Here is a 22,136-nt window from a genome sequence, read left to right on the forward strand (position 1 = left end):
TGTGCACTTCAGCCTCATTTTAAACCACAACAGAATCACTGATCTGCCACTTGTAACATCAACTCGTGTCAAGGCTTTCGCACCACATGCGTGAGCTGAATATTTTCAGCATTATAAATGATCTCAACAGGACATACTGTATAATTATTATTAATCAGAGTCAGAGTGTCTCTGACTCTTAGTAATTGTTAATTACATTATCTCATATAATAAATGTATATCTATGGCATAATAAGTGACATTATTTATGTTTAAGGCAGCTAAACATGCTATAGACGGGCCCACGATTAATTTTATGTCCAGCTATTTCTATTGAAATAACGGGAACATGCACCCATGAGACCACAACACTGACAGCAAGACCTGCTCCTGACAGCCACTCTTCAGGCAGACGCTGCCCTTCCTCAAGGTTTAACTGATGTGGTACATACTGCGGATCCTCTGAGTGTTACCAGACCTTCAATCATGAAGAGAAAGAGCAAAGTGCTGTAGCCCGTTTGAACCGCATTATGTTTTTAGGGGAGGGTGAACACCTCAATTGCTCGTATCTGACTGCCTGTGTGTACAAAGCTCACCCACTGCAACAGCCGGTCAATAAACATCGAATTACACAATCACGCTGGGCCGTGTTATCTTGATGTCCACACTGTCTGAATAATCGCCTGCAGTACTACTTGTTAAAAAGCGAAATACTTGTTCAACTTTAAATATCATAAATAGCTGATTTCTGTTCATGAACGTTTAATAAATCACCCCAGCAGATCTGCTCGATGCAGATTTCCTTACTAATTAACATTGTAGCCCATTGGACAGAAGTCTCGTCTTGTTACAGGACCGCTAATGAAATAGGAAAGATCGATACCTTGTGGCGAAATCTGACGAGAGGTCGATAGGCCAATGGGGTTAATCCTTCTTTGCCGGGACGAGCGTCTGTGATCAAAACTGCCCCCCAGAGCAGGAGCGCAGCCCACCATCCTCTGAAGCCTCTCATGAGTGCCCTTCTGTGATCAAATAAAAACAATATTAAGAGGTATAGGTACAAGTCAAGCACCTCTCCAAACAAACAATACATCACCGCTTGGCTAATTAGAACAGACAAAGGAGACTGCAAATCTGCCGTGGGTTTAAAGTAATGCTTTCAATAAGGAGCTCACACTCAATGGCAAGATTAAACCTACTTTCAATCAATTAAGGAATAATGAGTACCATGAGAAAATAAAGATAAAGTTATTTATATATATTACAGTTACGAAAACAAATGCATATGGGTCAGACATTCCTATCGAGGTAACATTTAGATTTGATTAGATTTGATTCAAAGCTATGTTAACAAATATGACTAAAGTTGAAGCTACGATTACACAAAGTAATTTTTAAAAGGGGACATATCATGAAAATCTAACTTTTTCCATCTTTAAGTGCTATAATTGGGTCACCATTGCTTCTATCAACTTAGAAAATGTGAAAAAGAACAACCCAATAACTTAGTTTTGGTAAACCATTCTCTGCAAGCATGTGAAAAAAAATAGATAATTGAAATGTGGCTCCCTTTGTGATGTCAGAAGGGTATAATACCGCCCCTTAAAGGGACACATATTCTCATTTCCAGCTCCTCTAAAGTTAAAGGACAAGTTCGGTATTTTACACTTAAAGCCCTGTTTTCAGATTGTTTATGATGAAATAAAACGGTTTTGACTGAAATTTGGACATATGTGGCTGCCCCGAGAATTTTTGCGTGTTTGTGTTTCAGCTCAGACCTCTACAATGGGTTTAATGGTGCACTGGAACAATCTTTCCTAAAATGCATTAAACTTTCATTTACAAAGACGTGAAACTCACCGAGTGGTCAGGGGTGTTCACTGATATGCTCACACAAAAATCGCTGCAAAAGACGCATTCCAACAGGTTTTATCGTAGTTTTTGCCAACTCCATTGACATGTATTAGATGTGCTGTGAGGTACGGTATTACTCCGCGCCGGGAACTTTGTTTCTATTCTTGCAATTGGCAATGGCGGATTAGCGCCACCACCTGGGCTGGAGTGTCTATTATTCAAGCTCTAAGCGGAAGAATGTACGGGTGTGAGGCGTTTGGAAAAAAGGTCCACAAGTTAACAACGAATGCTAAAACAGCTGTTGGAAAGCATCTTTTGCAACGATTTTTGTGTGAACATATCAGTGAACACCCCTGACCACTCGGTGAGTTTCACGTCTTTGTAAACGAAAGTTTAATGCATTTTAGAAAGGATTGTTCCAGTGCACCATTAAACCCATTGTAAAGGTGGGAGGTGAAACACAAACACCCCAAAATTCTCGGGGCAGCCGCATATGTCCAAATTTCAGTCAAAACCATTCTATTTCATCATAAACAATCTGAAAACAGGGCTTTAAGTGTAAAATACCGAACTTGTCCTTTAAACATTTGATTTTAACAATTTTGGAATCCATTCAACTGATCTCCGGGTCTGGCTGTACCATTTTTAGCATAGCTTAGCATTATCCATTGAATCTGATTAGACCATTAACATCGCGCTAAAAAATAACCAAAGAGTTCAATATTTTTCCTATTTAAAACTTGACTCTTCTGTAGTTACATCGTGTACCAAGACCGACGCAAAATTAAAAGTTGCGATTTTCTAGGCATAAAGGACTTTGCTATTGAAAGTAACCAAGGGAACTATTTTCGGCTGCTGCGTAATATCACTACGCCTGCTTCAGCCATGTTACAGCAGCTAAGTCCATGATTATTACGCCAGAATGAGAGTATAGTTCCTACCATATCGGCCTAAAAAAATCACTGTCTTAGTACACGATGTAACTACAGAAAAGTCAAGTTTTAAATAGGAAAAATATCGAAATGCTTTGGTTATTTTTTAGCGCAATGCTAATGGTCTAATCAGACTGCTAAAAGTGGAGAGAGAAACTAATTGACAGCAAAAATGAGTTTCAATTATTTCAACAACCACCATTATTGCAATCTGTGTTTGCATTATCAGCTCATTTGCATTTTAATGGACACACCCCAAAACGGCAGATTTTTGCTCACACCTACAAAGTGGCAATTTTAAAATGCTATAATAAGTTATCTATATGGTATTTTGAACTAAACCTTCACATACGTACTCTGGGGACAACAAAGACTCATTAAATATAAAAAAGTCTTGTGAAATGTCTCCTTTAAGAGTTGGACAGGAAGAATCAGCAGTCAAATAGGAGACGATTCATTTGATTGAGCTCTACATGTTTTGAAGTGAGGCACACGACTCACTTACAAAATGAGCAAGTGCTCTGAATACAAACCTGTATCCATCTGTTCTTTTGCTTTAATCACACCATGCGTGACTGTCATATATCAGGCTGTCTGTGTGCGAAAGAGAGAGAGAGACAGAGAGAAAGAGAGAGAGAGAGAGAGAGAGAGAGAGAGAGAGAGAGAGAGCAAGAACGAACAAGAAGATGGAACGGCAAGCGTTCACCTATAGGGACAGTCATCATAACTTTATCAAATGGCCATTAATCATCCAGGGCACTTCTATGTCAAGTGTCTCGTCATTGACTTTCAAATGAGGAATGTGTATCGTTTGAAATCTTCATAACAGATCACTACTTGTCAGGCTCCCAGCAGGCAGCCCTATTCAAGTCTTTCTCGTTGCATCTAAACTGTACTTACACACGGCCATAGCTACTCTGATCAGTAAACAGTTGTGTACAGTCTCTTCTGAACAATTTTTCTGTCTCACTGCACATGAAAGCACATGAAAGTTGACACCCCCACACTCTAGTTGACAGTGCAGACATTTGCAGTCTGTTTAGTTGCGATTTATGCCACCCCCACAATAAAAAGCACTTAATACTATCAGAAACATACAGTACTGACCACAGTGGATCACCAGCTACGGCAATGTGACAGCATAAAAGTCCAAATAAACACTTAAACGCACATCAGTCTTAAACGCCCATGGACCACAGTGTTGTCACAATACTGTCACAATGTTGCTTTAACCAGTCCTTGGGACCATTAGCTTGTTAAGTCTGACACCATGCACTGCTTCCGGGTCCAACCGATCTCAAATGCCAAATAACAAAAAGCACACTAATGTATAGGCCTGTACTTTTCATAAGTCAATTAATTGCCCCAGAAATAATGGTCTCTTTAACTCTTTCACCGCCAGCGTTTTTAAAAAAAGTTGCCAGCCAGCGCCAGCGTTTTTCATGATTTTCACCAAAGTTTAATGCCTTCCAGAAAATGTTCTTTTTTTAAATATATAAACATACAATATACCAAATGAAAGAACAGACCCTCTGCTTTCAAACAAAAAAAAAAACCGTTTCATCATACATTCAGAGGTTCTTTTGTAATCAGCTTTTGAATATGGGTAGGTTTCTGCAAAAACACCACATTTTGAGCAAAAAGCAGAGATAATTCCATTTTTGTGATGGACTTTTCATAGAGATCCCATTCAGAGCGATCTTTAAAACACACACGGACATGCAGCCGCTTGCCATAGGGCAGTACTTCCGGGTTTAAAAAGTTGTGGAAGGGCGCCACCTGGTGGATAATAGCGGGATTGCGGAAAGACGGAAAATCTCGTCATTGGCAGGGAAGCGTTTTCTCTTGATTGACGAGATATCTCAGCGCAGCGAAAGAGTTAATGTCATTGATTATATATGACAATAAAATACCATAATAATGCAAGGCACTTGTAGCCAATCAGCAGTAACGGGCATGTCTACTAACCAACATCATTGCCTGGGTTATGTGTGTGTGTGACGGGTCTATCAAAAGAAGGTCCAGATTCTATTGGGGAAGGGCCGTTTGTTTAGGTGATTTCGAATATCAACATTGGCTTTCAGAGATCATGCACCCCACCTTTAACAAGCAGATTGCTTTACGTTGTGTGTATGTAATATAGTAACTAGCAAATGACAGGTACAAATTAACTCCATTGCAGCTTAAAGGCTTAGAAAATGGTCTCAAGTTACTGTATGCAAGTCTTTTATGATCACTGAACACTGGAAACTATTAAATGTCATAAAATAAATGGCAAGTACTTGCAGAATCTTACGTTGTTGGAAGTGTAATTTCAATAATTACAGTTACATTGTATAATTGTGAACTTTTAATAATACATTTAATTATTTATATAATAATTATATAAATTGTTAACCTCTCGTTAATTTGGAGTTGGAGCGAATTTCTGCAGTACAGTGGGTCCCTAGGAGCAGGGTTCACCATTTATTCAAAGGATCTTTAAAGAACCATTTCATTCATCTATTTTATAATCTTGTTTCACCTTAAAGAACCTTTTGAGAAACAAAAAGGTGATTCAAATGTTAAAAAAACATTTAGACAGAAAAGGTTCTTCTATGGCACTTCTTCTGGCTTCTAAGACCTCTGATATAAATGATTAACTTTATTATAATGTTTTATTTTGATTTTTCATATTTATTTTGTGACATATTTATATGTATCTATATGTATAATAACAGCAAACTATAGTAACACAATAGGTAAATGAGAGTTGCTATGATATGTTTGGGACGTCATCTTGCAGCTACTGAATGTTGTGAAACAATGTCACTACTGCCTTCTTGCATCTTACATTTCGACTTTATTAGGACTAATTCACAGTTGACCAACAAACAACAATCAACAACAACATTCTCATTTAGACTGAATGAGTCGGTTGGATCAGTGAGAATTAATCTTTACAATGTTGTAAGCACTTGTTGTAAGCACAAAGAGCAACGTTGCCAAAGTAATAATAGAATGTGGCACACTTACGTTAATGTGTTTGATGGGTCCAAAATTAAGAAAACACTTAACTTTTGACACCTCTTCTGGGTATGATCGACATCTACACCAGGCTATCTGAATCTCTTCCAACAAAATATATATACAAAACATGAACAAATATTATGATATTTATTATTATATTTGGTCAGGGCTCCATAGATTAACTTTTCCCCTGCTTGTCTTAGTTAATACAATCACTGGTTAATTTGTGAATGATTTGTTGTTGGTATTATTTTATTAAACTATATATACAATAAGTTATATCTAGTGTTATCCAGTGTCATCATGGCTATAAAATACTTTTATCCTTTACACATTTCTCATCTTCTTTCCAGTTTTACTGACATGTGCACCCGTCTAAGACCATTATTCTTACCTATAATGTTTTTATGTATTAATTTAGAAGCTCTCCCGATTTCTGTATCTCTCATCTTTGCTATGACCCGCCCCTTCTCACGGTTCTGAGTGTTAAAATGAGTTCGACTTCAAGCAAGGCTGCCTGCGTAGATCAATCGGTAGATTAATTGAGCCCATGGTGACATAAACTGATAACCGCCGCGTACATGCAAATGAGTTTTAAAAACTCACGTGGTTCGTTTTATTTTTGTCAGTGGTGCCCCACACATAATTCTGCCCATGTCTAAATGCACAACTGCTCACCTGTGGACTCAAGATCTACTTGTCTTTTAACAAGAAATAACAACTAGAAGAAATTCCTAATTTGCAGGTTCACTTGAGTGAGTACTTAAAATGTGCGCATTGTTTCAAAACTGGTCGAATTATTTGGTCGCAGTGTGAAGCCCTTGGGGCCCTGTCCTGTCTATGGATAATCCAGCCCTGACATCAGGTAGTTTAACAGTACTTCCAGGGCCGGTGTCAAGGGGGGGCATTTGCGGGCAGTGCCCCCCCAAACAGGTTGCTGTGCCCCCCCTACAAAGTTTTATATTAATTTAATATATATCAAGAATAATTAAAATAAATTAAACATTGAATGTTTCATGACTTGTAATGTAATCAAATGAGGAAAATATAGTTGATATATGTTTTCTTTCATTAAAATAGACCAGTTTCTCTGATTGGATGTATTGCCGCGTCTCACCCGTCTTACGTCTTTAGCATATTTGTGACTTGATACTAGCAACGTGTTTTTAGCGGCATTTTATGGATCGTGTAAAATATGGATATTAGAACATTTAGAATGAACCAGCACCGCCTGCTTCATCTGACCTCATGCAAACACAGACTGGCTCAAACTCAGAGATTAGAGGTCGAGGTGGAATTTACAAATCTACAGGACACTGTTTTAAGAAAGTTTAATGTTCATACACGCCACCTTCAGCTATTTTAAAGGTAAGTTAGCGTTGTTTTAAATTACATAAGCTTAAATGTGAAGTGTGGCTATAAACCGTAACAACATTACGACGTGATTATGGTAAAGCGGCTTTTTTAAAGCGACGCGGTGTGCGCTGCGCTATGAAACCCATTCATTTCAATGGCTTCTGCCGCGCGAGGGCGGTTTATTGTTGCGTCGAGCAAAGCGCGAGCGCAGCGGAGCTCAGCTTGCGCTCACGCCGCGGTCGAAGTTCAATAGTTTTGCACATAGTTTGTGGTCTTTTGCACTTTATACGGGAAATGAGCTGACAGTCTGTACCAGTTGTATGAGTGTGTGCTTGCTGTATTTGTTGTTTTAATGTCTTGTTTTTGCAAGTTATTGTTGCTATTGCGTGCCCCCCGTTGGAAGCCAAGGGCCCCCCTGTTAGTTATGGTCTGGCGCCGGCTCTGAGTACTTCCAGAAACTTCCAAAAATACTTCCAAAAGAGTTTTTTTGGTGATTTTTATGGGCAAAAATCCTTGATCTTGCGGCACGTTTTCTTAAAAAAAAAATTGGAATATGTGGGATATTTATGCAATTTTGTGCTATAAAATTGCGGGAACTTGGAAAATTGCGGGAACTTGCAAAAACTGTGAAACCTTGTAAAATTAAGTCACTTCATAATGGTCCCATGGCAACAGAGGACAGGTGTGAAGTAAATGCAACATTTTACAGCTTTCTGCTAAGATATATATGACTTTTGCTACGAAAATGAGGGGATTATGAAATCATTATTTTGCACGTGGAAATCTGCAATTCATGTGGCAAAAGTGTGGCGTATTTTAAAAAATGCGGCCACCACATAAGTAGGACTTTGGCTGATTATGCATTGAATCATGCAATTGCAAAATCATGTTTTTCTGGAGGGACTGATTTAACATTTACACATTTGGAAGATACTTTTATCCAAAAGGTATACATTTTGTCAGTACGCATGTATTTCCTAGGACTCAAACCCAATGCGATGCTACAACAATGGACCGACATGAAAACTTTTAAGAAAGAAGGTGTGAATCCAATATTCAGGTCAGAGAAAGTTTCAGGATTTCTTTGAATAACTGTAAATAGAAAATGTGGTGTTAGGTCATGAATATTTGAGTTAAAAACGGTCTAATGTAAAAAGAACAGTGCAGCAAAACTACACAAAATCTTTTGTTGTGTTGAGACAGTAACAGTACAGGTCTGCTTCATTGATCTCATAAATCTACGCAGAGGACCCAAAGGTCTGGTTACTGGATTTCATGGCTGACAGCAACAGCAAACTTTTTATTTGTGCATCTTGTAAATGTACTAACTTTGGTAAAACTTTTGTCAGTTTAATTTGTGCAAATATGTGTTCAGCTGAAATGGTCGTTTCGATATCAAGCTAAATTGACTAGCGGGGGAGAATTTTAACATCTAATAAACATTCTTCATGCAACACAGGGTACACAGAGTGAGACGGCATCTGACAAAAGATAATGACTTCTATTTTTCATTCAAGTTATCTGCTTATCTCCTCCAGTCATTTTCTCTGGTTCTTCACATCTAAAGGAGGTAAACATGCGGCGGGTATGTTTATGGTCCTCTGGGAATTTCGATGGTCAAAGGCCTGGCAGTAAGAGACATTCAGAGAAATGCATCAAACAACATCATATTTCTATTGGCTGATTGCTGAGAAATCCATTTGGTTATTTTTGGAGTGATAACGGTTGCCGACTAAAAAAGTTACTAAACAAAGGCATTTCTACAAGACAAACATGCCATATTGTGTTCTTAACATTTTGTGCCAGTAAAATTGTTGTGTACTCATGAAATCACGATCCATACAATTCTTGCCATCTTGCTCTCTCTCTAGTCTTGCTCTAGATGAAACTGTTTACATCGCGTCTGCAGAAGTGGCAGATTTGTTAGTGGAGCATTTCCAAACGTTAACAGTCACTGCGAAAATCACAGCCTATATTTTCCAGTCTGTCAGTCAAGGAGTCTTGCATAGCCAGACTTTCAGACTAATGGCAGAAAGTCTGGACTCCACTCCATAGCAGCTTTCATTAGCCAAAGACTGCCCAAGAGCTTATCTGACTGACATGAAAAGCAAATAATCACATTTTTGCCATTAATAAATAATACCAAGAGCATTAAATAAAAGTGTTTCTAGTTACGCGTGCATTATGCATCAGACGTTCAGCCAGTGGTCTGAGACTTTAGTCAATAAGTGACAAACAGCCATTTTTGTCAATGTGGCTTTGTTTTTACATGTCAGTGGACCCTTTAATTATATTTCACATTGGCTTGTGCAAAATGTTACAAGAATTTGCCTCCAATATTGTTAAGTCACAAAAGTGTCCCAAAGGTCATGCATACAGTTATACTGTTTTCCGTCTTTGTTTCAATATCATTAAGCCACAGTCAGAGGTTTAAATGTCACAGAATGAAACTATGCTTCAATACCCCTCAACCTGTACTTAGTTTTACTGCTTTAGCTTACATTCCTTAAAACTGTTAATTCAATTAACATTAAGACTTCTCTATTGAAGCACGCTGCACTTTGAGATCATTGCATCAATTATGATGCAGTTCGTAGAATCTAATTATTAAGATAATGTGGCTATTTTGCAAAGACTTCATAGCGCCTTCGGATTACAGTGCAGTGAATGCTGTCAACCATGAGCTGAAAAACACAAAGCTGTTAAGCTTCAGGCCTTCGGATACGGCACTGTAAACACCTCGGTGCTGGGAGCTTTTTGAGACTCTAATGTCGATGTCTTTATGGACATCTGTAATGCTCACAAACTTACTGCTGTGAAACAGCTTTGCTCTTTATAGAAGTTGTAAAGCAGAGCTGGAAAACAGTGTGGAGTGATTAAAGTGATGCATTTCTACTGAAGACTCTTTGAGGTTTTACACACATAAAAGTTGAAGTGCATTAACCTGCAATATCACATGCTGCGATCTGTGACTCTGCATAACGTCTTTGTAGAGGTAAAACAAAATAAAAGAGATTTAAAGATAAAAAGCAGGTATGAGGCCTATTTTTTGCATACTTGCACAGTAGGCAAAATTGGTGTGACCTGATTTTTTTAAGTCTCTAAGTGGGACTCGTTGTGCAAAGTGAAACTGGTGCTAATGACGGAAATAATACAGTAATAGAAAAACCTCTTTAAAAAGTATCTATGATATTCCTTTCAAGTATTCAGCTGCTTTAACACATAATCAATACAACAAACATCATAATAACTAAAGTGCTTACATTTTGGAAAACTACATTTCACAATATAATTCAATTCTTATTTTTAATGATTTCTTTTTTATAATTCATGTGCCCTCATAAACTTCAATCAAAATCTAAAAATGTACTTCCACCCTTTTGTGGTAATCAGTATCTGATAACATCAGCTAGACCAGTGGTTTCCAAACTTTTTCAGTGTGTGGCCCCCCTTGTGTACGGTGCATTCCTTCGCGCCCCCCCAAAGAATTTGTGACAAAAAACTGTTCTTAAACTCAACATTTTAATAAAATAAACATTAAATTATACAAAAAATAGTGCTTTTGGTTAGTAGCCTTATTTTCTTAGGTTTAATCATACAGAATTCATGATGTATTTCATAAAATGTCATAAAACTGGGGTCTCCCTGGCACCATCTCATGGCCCCCAGTTTGAAAACCACTGAGCTAGACGACTTGACGGGAGCATATGTTAACTCCGACCCCTTCAACTGTCAGTCTTCTGCCAGTTCCATTTCTGAATAAACCGCCTACTTTTCTATATCCAATCAAAGCACAGTGGAAAACACAAGCCACACCCACTATTTTTCTAGCGCGATATTATGTTTCATCTGGAAATACATCACAACATCGAAATTCTGTCGATTGGAACTTCTGGTTTACGGGGACTTTAAAATTATTAAAGCCATAAATCTAGGGTTGGGAATCAGATTTCGATTCTGGAATCGGATCCATAAGAAAGGAATCGGATCCTTTAATTTTGATTCCACTAATCAATTTCGGACCACACTGTCACATAATTGTATGTCATCAGCCAAGACCTGAGTCACCTGACCTATAGCCATCTGCGCTATCGGTTGCAACTCCGGCACATGCTACACATGAGACTCCCTTCTCCCAATATTTTTGATCTATAAAGGCTTGCACTGAAAAATGACTTTCTTACTTAATATTTTTGTCTAAAATAAGTCTAGTTTTTAGAAATAAATATACAATTTAAGTGAATTTGTGCTTTAAACAAGCAAAAATATCTGTCAACGGGGTGAGAAAAAAATCTAAAAATAAGGTTTCTTTTTTCTTGAACACTTAATTTAATAAAAATTTTCTCACCCTATTGGCAGATAATTTTGCTTGTTTTAAGCACAAATTCACTTAAATTGTATATCTTTGTCTAAAAACTAGACTTATCTTCTTAGGTCATTTTGATCATCAAGAAAATACATCTTGATTTAATCATTTTTAGATATTTCTACTAAAAACAAGACAAAAATACTAAGTAAGAAAGTCCTTTTTTGACCGATACATTTGAAACGATTCCCAACCCTACATATATCTAAAATCTGATATCAAGGTTATGGAAAACAGGCGACCCTCACATCTCAGAGCAGTGTTTCCCAACATAGCACCCCTCCCAGGTTGTTTTAGACATCCTAGAGGTCATAATGTGATCACATGGCCTGGGTTCAGCTAGGCGGTCGACCACATGCTCTGGTTCTTTAACCAGATTAGCATGAGGAGAGTAAGCTTTATCCAGCCCAGGGCAGAGCGACTGTAAATATCCCTGACTCATTACACCCAAAGCTCTGTTTCCAATGCCAGTCAGATAAAAACACACCAGCAACCAATCACAAATAAGAAGAGAGATCAGGACTTGTGTAAATGCTACATGTGCACCTATTTGCACTGTTTATTATTTTTTATCCATTATATAACGTGTTATCTATTATATTGAGATATTTTAAACAATGCTCTACCATCACAAAATGTGATTTTCAGTCTTTAAGCTGACTACTGTATTGCATTTGTATTTTGACGGTATTTGACTGTACCCATCAACTTCAATAGTATTTGTTTTTCCTACTATGAAAGTCAAAGGATACCATCAATTGTGTGCTTACCATCAGTTTTTAAAATATCTCCTTTTGTGTTTAACAGAATAAAGAATCTCATACAGATTTTAAGTAAATGATGGCAGAATATTCATCTTAGATGAACTATCCCTTTAAAGGCGGGGTGCATGATCTCTGAAAGCCAATGTTGATATTTGAAATCACCTAAACAAACACGCCCCCATCCCAATAGAATCTGGACCTTTTTTTGATAGACCCGGCCCACACATACGCAACCCAGGCAACAATGTAGGTTAGTAGACACGCCCCTTGCTGCTGACTGGCTACAAGTGTGTTTTGGTACTAGGCCTGATTCTCTTTTCCAAAGTGTTTTTCAAAAATCATTCACCAGCCTTTAAGCACAATGTGTATTTTGGCTGGTGATGTGAGCATTGATGCAACTGTTGGCTCACACATAAACCAGTTCCTGCATCAAAACTAGAGCGATAAAAACAAGGTTTCACAAGGTGATTCTCGTCAACCAAACAAACAAAAACACTTCTCTTAAACTTGCACTATCATCAAACACTTTCCTTGTTTCCTTTCTTGCTCTAACACTAAGCGGTGGCAGGCACAGAACGCTTAAATCCATTCAGTTCTGCGTGGAAATTGAGCACAGAGCTAAATCACTCTTTAGAGGTAATCTTTCTCGAAATCCAGCTCAGACGAACATATCCAGGAGGATAAACAAACTTCAAATCAAATTCGGAAACGAGGCGATTCAGCCACCAACGTCGGGAGAATGGCTCGACCGTGTCATCGCGGCTTCTCCGTATAGTTCAGACATACAACACACGGATCACATCTCAAGTCTATTTCACTTGATAAAAGGATTTCGTTCCTTTCCGAGTGAACATTTAGTTGGAAACATTCCTATGAGCGCATGGTAATAACTTCAAGCATTCCCAAAGGTGTTTTACCACCCCGAACGACTCACTCTCCCATTTTCTCCCCACTCACTAAAATGGGTTTGCTGAGCATGCTGGGTAATATGCTGATCACTATGTGAGGTGGTCCCCTGGGCAAAAGCATACGGTTTTCTCTTAATGGTTCTCTGCACTCTTTTTGAGGATGTGTGCCTGCGCTCTTTAAAATCTAATAAGATGAGAGGCATAAAACCAGGACCAAATAGTCATAAAATAGTAATGCCTGAGGGAGCTATCTGGCTCTCACTCACCCCGAGGGCAGCATCCTCTAACAGAGACCTTCCCCAAAACCTTGCTCTTAACCTACATTTACTTCACATTACAATATGTGCCAGGCGATCCTTAAAAAAAGACTTGTATTATGGTGCTTTCAATGTGTACACTTAATCAGATTGTACACCTCCACCAGATTGATTTTCACCGAATTGACTTTTCCTGCTAAAGAGAGGAGCTTTTCATAAAAGCATTTGTATTCTATACTTGCCTTATGATTTACTACAGGTAATTAACAGTGCAATTTAAAGCAATTTATTATATTTACAGTCTGAGGCAGTGGTGGTGCCATTAAAATTATGATTCGCAAAGAGCATACTGAATTTCTTTTAGTTTATCGCTTAACAAGGAGCTCGGATGCTTTTCGCTTGGGCCGTTTAATATTTTTCCCTGGGTATTCTGAAATAATTAAATGCAGCACACACATGCAAGCTCAGCAGCCAGCAGAGGTAAGATTAAAGCAGACCTTTGCTTCTGTACGATACAGCGGTTCAGAGACCACAGGCTGTAGAGCTGTACCTGTGGCACAAGACAGATGCTAGATGCACCAATAGCCCTTAAATGCAACAATTTAGAAGTAAGTCTAACACAGATGCAATCAAAGTGCCCAAGAAGACCCTCATCATCACCTAAAACTCAGATGTCCCTTTACAACAGCTAATCTTTTGTTTGTGCACGGACACGCTTGAAAACTCACACATTGAGTTATTTATGGGAGCGCAAACACACACACACTGATAACACACCCAGTAAATCAGCAGGATCAGACAGACAGCCCACCAATCAGGATTGCCTGTCCTGAGATACTGAAAATACACTCACGATTTCCCTATGTGAGCTCAAATCACATTTCCTAGCTCGGCTTTGTTCTTTAATCTATTCAACTTCAAAACTCTTGTTATAAAAGCGAATTAATTTCCCCCAAGGCCAAAGCTAGATCTAGCATGTAGTGAACACTGCCTGTCAAACACAAATCTTTCCTTTCAAGCACAAATCAAGTCACCCATATAAGCCGTCCTAAGTAGATGTGAATGTGGTATTACAATAAGTGAGAATATTTTCGTAGCCTTTAGGCAAGTGTTCGGAGGAAAAAAAGGTCATTCAAATTGCAAACTGAATTATAGTATTTTAGTAAATATACACAGTAAGGAAATTATCCGAATCACTTTATACCCGAACCCCATGTGCATAATTTATTTTTTATTTTTTTAAAGAAAGACCCGAAAATTAACCTACCGCCAGCCACACAATGCCCCAAGCACTTTTGGAAAACAAAGGAGAGGTTTGAAAAGGACATTTAGACATTGAGTTCGGATCTTTAGGTCCATTCGGCAAAACACGTTTATTTTAAATGACCCGAGACCCGATGTCGCTATTACTATACCCGACCCGTGTCCGAGGCACACATGAAAGTTTTAGACCCGAACCCGAGCGTCGAACCTCGGGTTTTCGGATCTAAGTGAACCCGTGAAGACGTCTAATTAAGACCTCTAATTCCTCTTAAAAAACGTGATTATACGATCGCATGATTCAATGCATAATCAGCCAAAGTTCGCATATTTATGCGGGGCCGCATTGTTTCAAATAGGCCACACTTTCGTCGCATAAATTGCAGATTTTTGTGCGCAAAATATGCGGGGATTATGAAATCATGCAAGAAGTAGCAAAAAGTCACATATCTTAGCAGAAAATTTTGCATTTACTTCACAGAAGCGCGGCCTTATCCCCTGTTGGCATGTGAACATCATTGAAACCTGAAAAAAAAAACAGTTTTTGCAAGTTCCCGCAGATTTTGCAAGTTCCCGCAGTATCATCGCATAAAATTGCATAAATATCCCACTTTTTTAAGAAAACATGCCGCAAGTTCAAGAATTTTTGCCCGCAACAACCACCAAAAAACTGCACTTTTCTGGAAGGACTGCATATTGATACCTCTAAGGTACATGCTGGTACATTAAACATACAGATCTGTACCTAAATTATACATATTAGGACCTTTTTAGGTGTGGTACCAGTGGCTTTTTCTGAGAGTGCATTAGTGACCTGGGGGGGATTTCAGTCCCTCCAGAAAAAGCGATTATGCAATCGCATGATTCATCGCATAATCAGCCAAAGTCTGCATATTTATGCGGGGCCGCTTTTTTCAAATACGTTACATAAATAGCAGATTTTCGTGCGCAAAATATCGGGGGCTTGCATGATTTCATAAATCTCTGCATTTTCGTAGCAAAAATCTAAAATATATCTTAGCAGAAAGTTGAAAATGTTGCATTTACTTCACACAATCACAGCCACCATGTCCCCTGTTGCCATGGGAACGTTATGAAGTGACGTGATTATGTGACGTGAACATCTTTGAAAAGCTGCAAACAGTTCTTGCAATTTCCCGCAGTTTTTGCAAGTTCCCGCAATTTTTGCAAGTTCCCGCAATTTTATAGCATGAAATTGCATAAATATCCCACATATTTCATTGCATTGTTTAAGAAAATGTGCTGCAAAATCAAATCATTTTTTCCTGCAACAATCACAAAAAAACTCTGTGTTTTTCTGGAAGGACTGAGATTTGAACACTATTTGCTTGTATCATGTTTGTGTGACGAGTATTTGCGGAGTTTCAACTGATTTTTGTACAGTAACGTGTTTTGAGAAACAGCTGGCAGAGACAGAAATGCGTACCCTGTTTATTTTCTTTATTTGACAAAAACACAAAGATCTCTTGTTATTGTGAATGTACACTAATTAAAGAGGACCCTTCAGAGTTTCAAATAATGTTAAACACGTAAGTGTTTGATTATTAATGATGGAGTATTTTAAGTTGATTCTGCTATGATAAGGAGAAAACACGTCAAAACGCGTCCCCGCGTTTTTGGACCCCTGGGGGTTAATGACCCCTCAGGTAAGATGAAACCATCATAATTTGATGTGTATGGTACAAAATGGATAAAAAACTAAACTTTTGGCTCAATAGTGAATCTGGGTTTTGTTCAAACAAAATGTCAATATGATAAATCATACATTGACTATAATTTTATCTGTTGATTTTCTTTTATGGTAATGTTTTGTAGTCTTTAAACATAATTTTCTGCCAAGCCTCCTTAATGTCTTTTCAAAACTGAGCTTCATTTTTTACTCCAAACATACTAATACAACATGCATACAAAATTTGTAATGCATAATTAACTATTTGACTAAAGAGCAAAGACATCAATTTTTTAAAATATTTATACTTTTAAAATATTTTAATTAAATAAACAGTTACATATTAAAAAATCTTATCTAATCTGTGAAACTCCTGGATTAAAATTTGGATTATTGTTTCCTACCTGAAGTCTTTATTTATTTAAATATGAAACTAAGATCACACTGACTTTCACAAAAGCATACGCCATCATCCATTAACAACCTCACATCATATGACTGCATTAAAATGTATAAATATTAATTTATTTTACATCATGTATAAAATATATCTCTTGATGAAGAAGTTTTTTTTTACTTTGTGTACATGAGTATAATTTTTATCGATTATACTTGACAATGGTGGGTTTGTACTGAAATAGGTCCATTCATTTAAAAAGTTTGAGAAAGCATGCTGCAGACCATGAACAGATGTGGCTGTAGTTGATCTTTTAAAGCAAGAATCTTAAATTCAAAACTATATTGGCAAGCTTTATATAAAGTCTACCCATAATCTTTCAAAGGTTAATAAAGATGTTTGCTTTACCGATCTTGCATCATATATATCATAACTCAAACTAAAGCAGCAATAACTAACAGCACACAGCTGCCATCACCCACACGTTCCCCCTAGTAGATGGATACAGACAGCAGGTCAAAGCAGTCCTTTATGAGCTCAGTCTATAAGATAGCTCTATGTGTGCTGACCACTGAACTGTGTTATTCGATGGTCACGGAGGATTGCACTGACCTGTCCAATCTGTGGGTAGTGTCAAGATTCATTAGCGCAACAGTAGGACTCACTCAGGTCTGTGATGAACATATCTATGGACAAGGGCTCCTCAGAGCCAAGAAATAAAGTTAGGAGGCAGCATGCACATCCATCTTTCACACAAATGCGTTCTGATGCTCGGCTCTTATTTGAATGTGCATCTCAGGGCGATGCTACTCACATGGAGGCTGCAAAGGCGAGGCAGTCATTTGAAGAGATTAATTATTGAAAGCAATTAGTGTGTTTGTGTTGCCCGCTCTTATAGCACACAAAAATGTAGAGGAGCGCCTCTCAGCACAGTAAACATCAGCGAGTCTCCGAATACTATTATGCATGCACAATAAAGATTCGGTGAGTTGCGATAAGTGTGGGAAAAGAATGATGATGGGAATAGACAAAGATGGCGGCGATTTCAAACTAACAGCTGCATGATGAACTACTGGTTGTGTTTGAAACGATCCAAGCTCTTTCTGCTCTATATGCTAAACCACGCTCATGTGTAATGGTGCCGTCATTTATTTCTGCTGCTTACATCAATGCCCATCACACCATTACTGTACCTCACCACTGCTCTTCAACCTGCCGCTGTAACATTTACAATAATTTACTGATAGATAAACAGTAAAGAGATGGAAAGATAAAGTGTCTCCCTGCACAGTGCAGTCTTTTGTAGAGCATTAATGTGAGATTTTCCCATTGCCAAAGATGTTTCCTTCATTTTTCAATTCTAAATGGAGATGCGGCATAACTAAAGCGTGTCCGTTTCCTTTACTTTGAGTACTTTTCATTGTCTTTACAGCTTTTGAGAGCCATGAAGGCATCTGTAATGGCCTCTTCTCTAGACAACATTGCCTTAGATGTGAAAATACACAAAAAGCTGAGTTTCGTTTGTTGTATGTGCAAATGTGTGTGGCCATCTGTGTGTGCTGGAGGGGAAATCATTTGTTGCTCCCGCTCTGTGCGAGTCCCCTGTAGAGCCTTTGGCTCTAATGCATATTTCAACACTGGACACCTACAGTATGAAAGCACCTGGATCACACCTATTTACATTAATGTACAATTTGGTGTCCATCAGATCCAGTATTCAGAAAAAGAAGCAAGAGAACACACACACTACAGGTAACTCTTACTGAGTACTCATACATTGGGTAAGGGATAGTTCACCCAAAAATTTAAATTGTGTCCCCATTTACTCACTCTCACATAGTTACAAACCTGCATAAATTTCTTTGTTCTTATGAACACAAAGGAAGATATTTGGAGGAATGTTTTACCAAAACGATGAGCCCCATTCACTTCCATATAAAAAATGTGCTATGGAAGTGAACGGTTTGGTTACAAACATTCCTCAAAATATCTAACTTTGTGTTCATCACATTTAGAGGATGCATTTGACAGACCCCTTCATCCAAAGCAACTTATACAGTGCTTTCAATCTCTAGATTTAATCAGTATGGGGGTTCCCAATGCCAGGAATTGAACCCATGACCTAAGCTTTTCTAATGCAATGCTTGCATTTGAACAACATGATCATTTAATCTAATCTCTTTGTTTTGTATCTGAACTTTTGCTTTGGTTTAAGCTGTGTTTAGCCCTTATTTTTGCTTTTATAAATTGGAGCCTAACAGTGCACACATAAAGCACTTCATCCCAACAACAAAGCTTTCAAAAACAAGGTCTTTGTCAATGCTGGAAATTGGAAAATATAATTTTTTCTTCTCAAAGCTAAACCAACAGGCATCCTATAAAAAAATCTTTGAGAATATACAACTATTTCTGTTTGTGTTGATGCATTTTGCACACGCTTTTATCCAAAGTGACATGCATTGCATTACAAAGTGTACGTTTTATCAGCATGTGTGTTCCCCGGGGCAATGCGCTATCAACTGAGCTACTGGAACAGGCGCAATAAATAAACAAACACAGCATCAACTATACTACTTAATGTCTGTTTCTGTTTAACCGTATAATGTTTCTGCACAAACTTGATGGAAAAATCTAAAAGGATTAAGGTCGAAAACATATAACTCGCAATGCACTTCGAGTGATCACGGAGAGGAAAATCCAACTGTACAATCATGCGACGTCCACGCGTCGGACGCGTTCCGTGCGCGCTCTCCTTGATTGCTGGTCTGGGTAGACACGCGTCAGACGGTATCTGACCGCCTTGCTGTTTCTCTGCGTTTACAAGATAACAGTCAAGTTAAAAGTAGTTCAACTTTAAGGGAAACCTACCAAGTCTAGCGTGTTCGCAGCGCTCATGCTGTTTTACGCCCAGGACCGCGTCCTATAAACAGTCACCATTATATCTGCACCACGACTGTCAACCATCTCGAAGCAGCCAGGAAAATTACCAGCGACACACGCGCACCGGATTAAACGTGCACGCGGACAGACTGTATAATCCCGCGCGCGCGGTGTCAATCGAGGATCAGCGTGGAACGAAAAACTTGCTAAGTACCCTGCGGCTAAATTAAACGGCTACGAGATGTGTCCCGTGTCGCCTGCACTGACAAACCGTTTACTTTATTTTAAAAGCATGGCACCGTTTCTGCTATCTCGAAATCTGTTCTTGATAGCTATAAACTTGTCCCCAATAAAGCGTAAGCTCGTTTAGTAACTCGATCAACAAAGATAATGTAAAGCTATTAACACTGTCGCAATAAATTATTCACATTTAAAGAATAAGTGTACACGCTGCCCACAGCTGAAGTGTGTGGCATTGTGCATTTCCGTGGTGTCCCTTTAAAGTACTGCATTTCAGTAAAAATGCCAATGCAAATGAGAGCATACATTTAAAACGACATTCATATTGATTCGTGATTCACCACGGACACGAGACATGCAAGACATAACAAATGTGTACCTTTGTATCCAACTACAAGTCATCCAGAAAGGTATTCCCGGGTAAGGTTGAAGAATAACAGTATTACTTTCAAAACAACAACGTGTGTAAGTTAATCCAATGTCGTTTTGGTTATACGCCGTATTCGGAGTGACAATCCTTTGAGGAAGTTATCAGTCCAGTTTGCGTATTCCTTTCTCAATGCCTGGCGTGAAAATCCTGCTTTCAGCACCTCCGCTGGAGTGGACAGCTCTGCAAAAAGCTGCTTCGCCTCGCGCCTCCGGTGCCACACTAGCGCGAGCCTTTCACCTACTGGCTGCAACCCCGAGCAGATTTGCATACAATAATACTGTCAGCCAATCAAAAGCTCCGCTGAAAAGACCGACGAGTGGAAACAGGCAGGCGATGTGTCTGAGCTCATCCGGTTAAATAAATTTTGTCCTTGACAAACACGAGCAGAGTTTGTGCTGTCCTATCCTCTGTAGTATTCAGTGGCTTGCGCTGTTTGTGTGAGGCTTCAAATATAAACTCTAGAATTCTTGAAGAAGAGCACTAATGAAACGAAACGGTTTCGATTTTACGAATATATGTATATAGCTTACATGGGAATGTACTGTAAGTAGCTTTGGATAAAAGTGTCTGCCAAATGCATGAATAAATAGTTTTAACTTTTACTTTATTCTACAACTGATATTAACATACCAATTTGAGTGAATTACATAACTAAAAAGACTGTAGGCTACTTAAATTTGGTACAGTATGTGCTGCTTTTTCAGCATGCACTGAAATTGCATTTTAACTCTTAAAGGTATAGTTCACCCAAAAATGAAAATTCTGTCATCATTTACTCACTCTCATTTTGTCACAAACCTGTATAAATTTCTTTGTTCTGATGAACACGATGGAATATATTTTTAGGAATGCTGGTAACCAAACTGTTTGTGAGCCCCATTTACTTTCATAGTAGGAAAAAGAGTACTATGGAAATGAATGGGGCTCCCGAACGGTATGATTACGAACATTTCTAAAATAATTTTCATTCGGGGTCATGAGAACAAAGAAATTTATACAGGTTTGTGTATAGTAGGGTGCTAGTAGGGTTCTCCACAGCAATACCATAAAAGAGCAATTGTTGGTTCCTCAAAGAAAAGGTCAATTTTTTTAAAAAGAACCATTTTATTTTCTTCTTTTATACTCTGCGGTTCTTTTTTCTACTGCATCTTTTTTGTGCAACAGAATTGTTTGGTGGATGTTCAAGGTTTTTCATAGCCTTTTAGCAATCTTTACTTTTGGTTAAAGTGTTTGGTTAAATCAATGTTATTTCAGCATGATTTAGGAACCTTCAAGTACATTCAACATTCTTGTGTGTTTTAACGAAAGCAGGCCCTTCAGTTATCATTGTTAACTGAATACTCATATAACAAATGTACTTTTGTGTGTTTTTGTTAATCTAGAGCTATACATTGTCTAAATAAGAGGCCATTACAGATGCCTTCGTGGCTCTCAAAAACTGTACAAACAATGAAAATAAAAGGGAAGGACACACTTCTAATACTCATACTGTATTTTATAACCTTACCTGACCCTTCTGGATGACTTGTAGTTGGATACACATTGTGCTTCAATGACTTTCTGTACAAAGGAGTAAACATGGTCAATATCCCAAATCTATATAAACAAAGCACGCTTTTATAAAATTAAGTCAAAGTGTTACAATTAACTTTCTTCTGCATCATGTCACTGTAATAAAACATGATGCATGCCAGTAATTATCCTTTTTTCTTGTAGTTTAATTTAGACTTAATCTACAGTATTCATATACAAATTTGATCAGCACTGTTTTCAATCATAATTCTGCTCATATTCTGGAGGCGCATCTGCGTCAG

At 38.2% G+C, this 22,136-nt stretch overlaps 1 protein-coding gene across 2 annotated transcripts in view; it reads right to left on the bottom strand.

The window, feature by feature from the left end:
- Nucleotides 1-20,647, bottom strand: part of fstl5 (follistatin-like 5) — a 150,904-nt gene extending 130,257 nt beyond the window's left edge. Inside the window, exons 1-2 of one of the 2 annotated variants that reach the window (XM_065273979.2) lie at nt 20,272-20,647; nt 863-1,001 (exon numbers count right to left, since the gene is read on the bottom strand). In XM_065273979.2, the coding sequence (XP_065130051.2) occupies nt 863-1,001; nt 20,272-20,294 (162 nt within the window). In that variant the 5' untranslated portion in view covers nt 20,295-20,647. The remainder of the gene's footprint in view (nt 1-862; nt 1,002-20,271) is intronic. The other variant, XM_065273980.2, reaches the window with a different exon arrangement.
- Nucleotides 20,648-22,136: the final 1,489 nt, after the last annotated feature.

This window comes from Paramisgurnus dabryanus, chromosome 16 (assembly GCF_030506205.2).
Source record: "Paramisgurnus dabryanus chromosome 16, PD_genome_1.1, whole genome shotgun sequence".
Lineage (NCBI taxonomy): Eukaryota > Metazoa > Chordata > Actinopteri > Cypriniformes > Cobitidae > Paramisgurnus > Paramisgurnus dabryanus.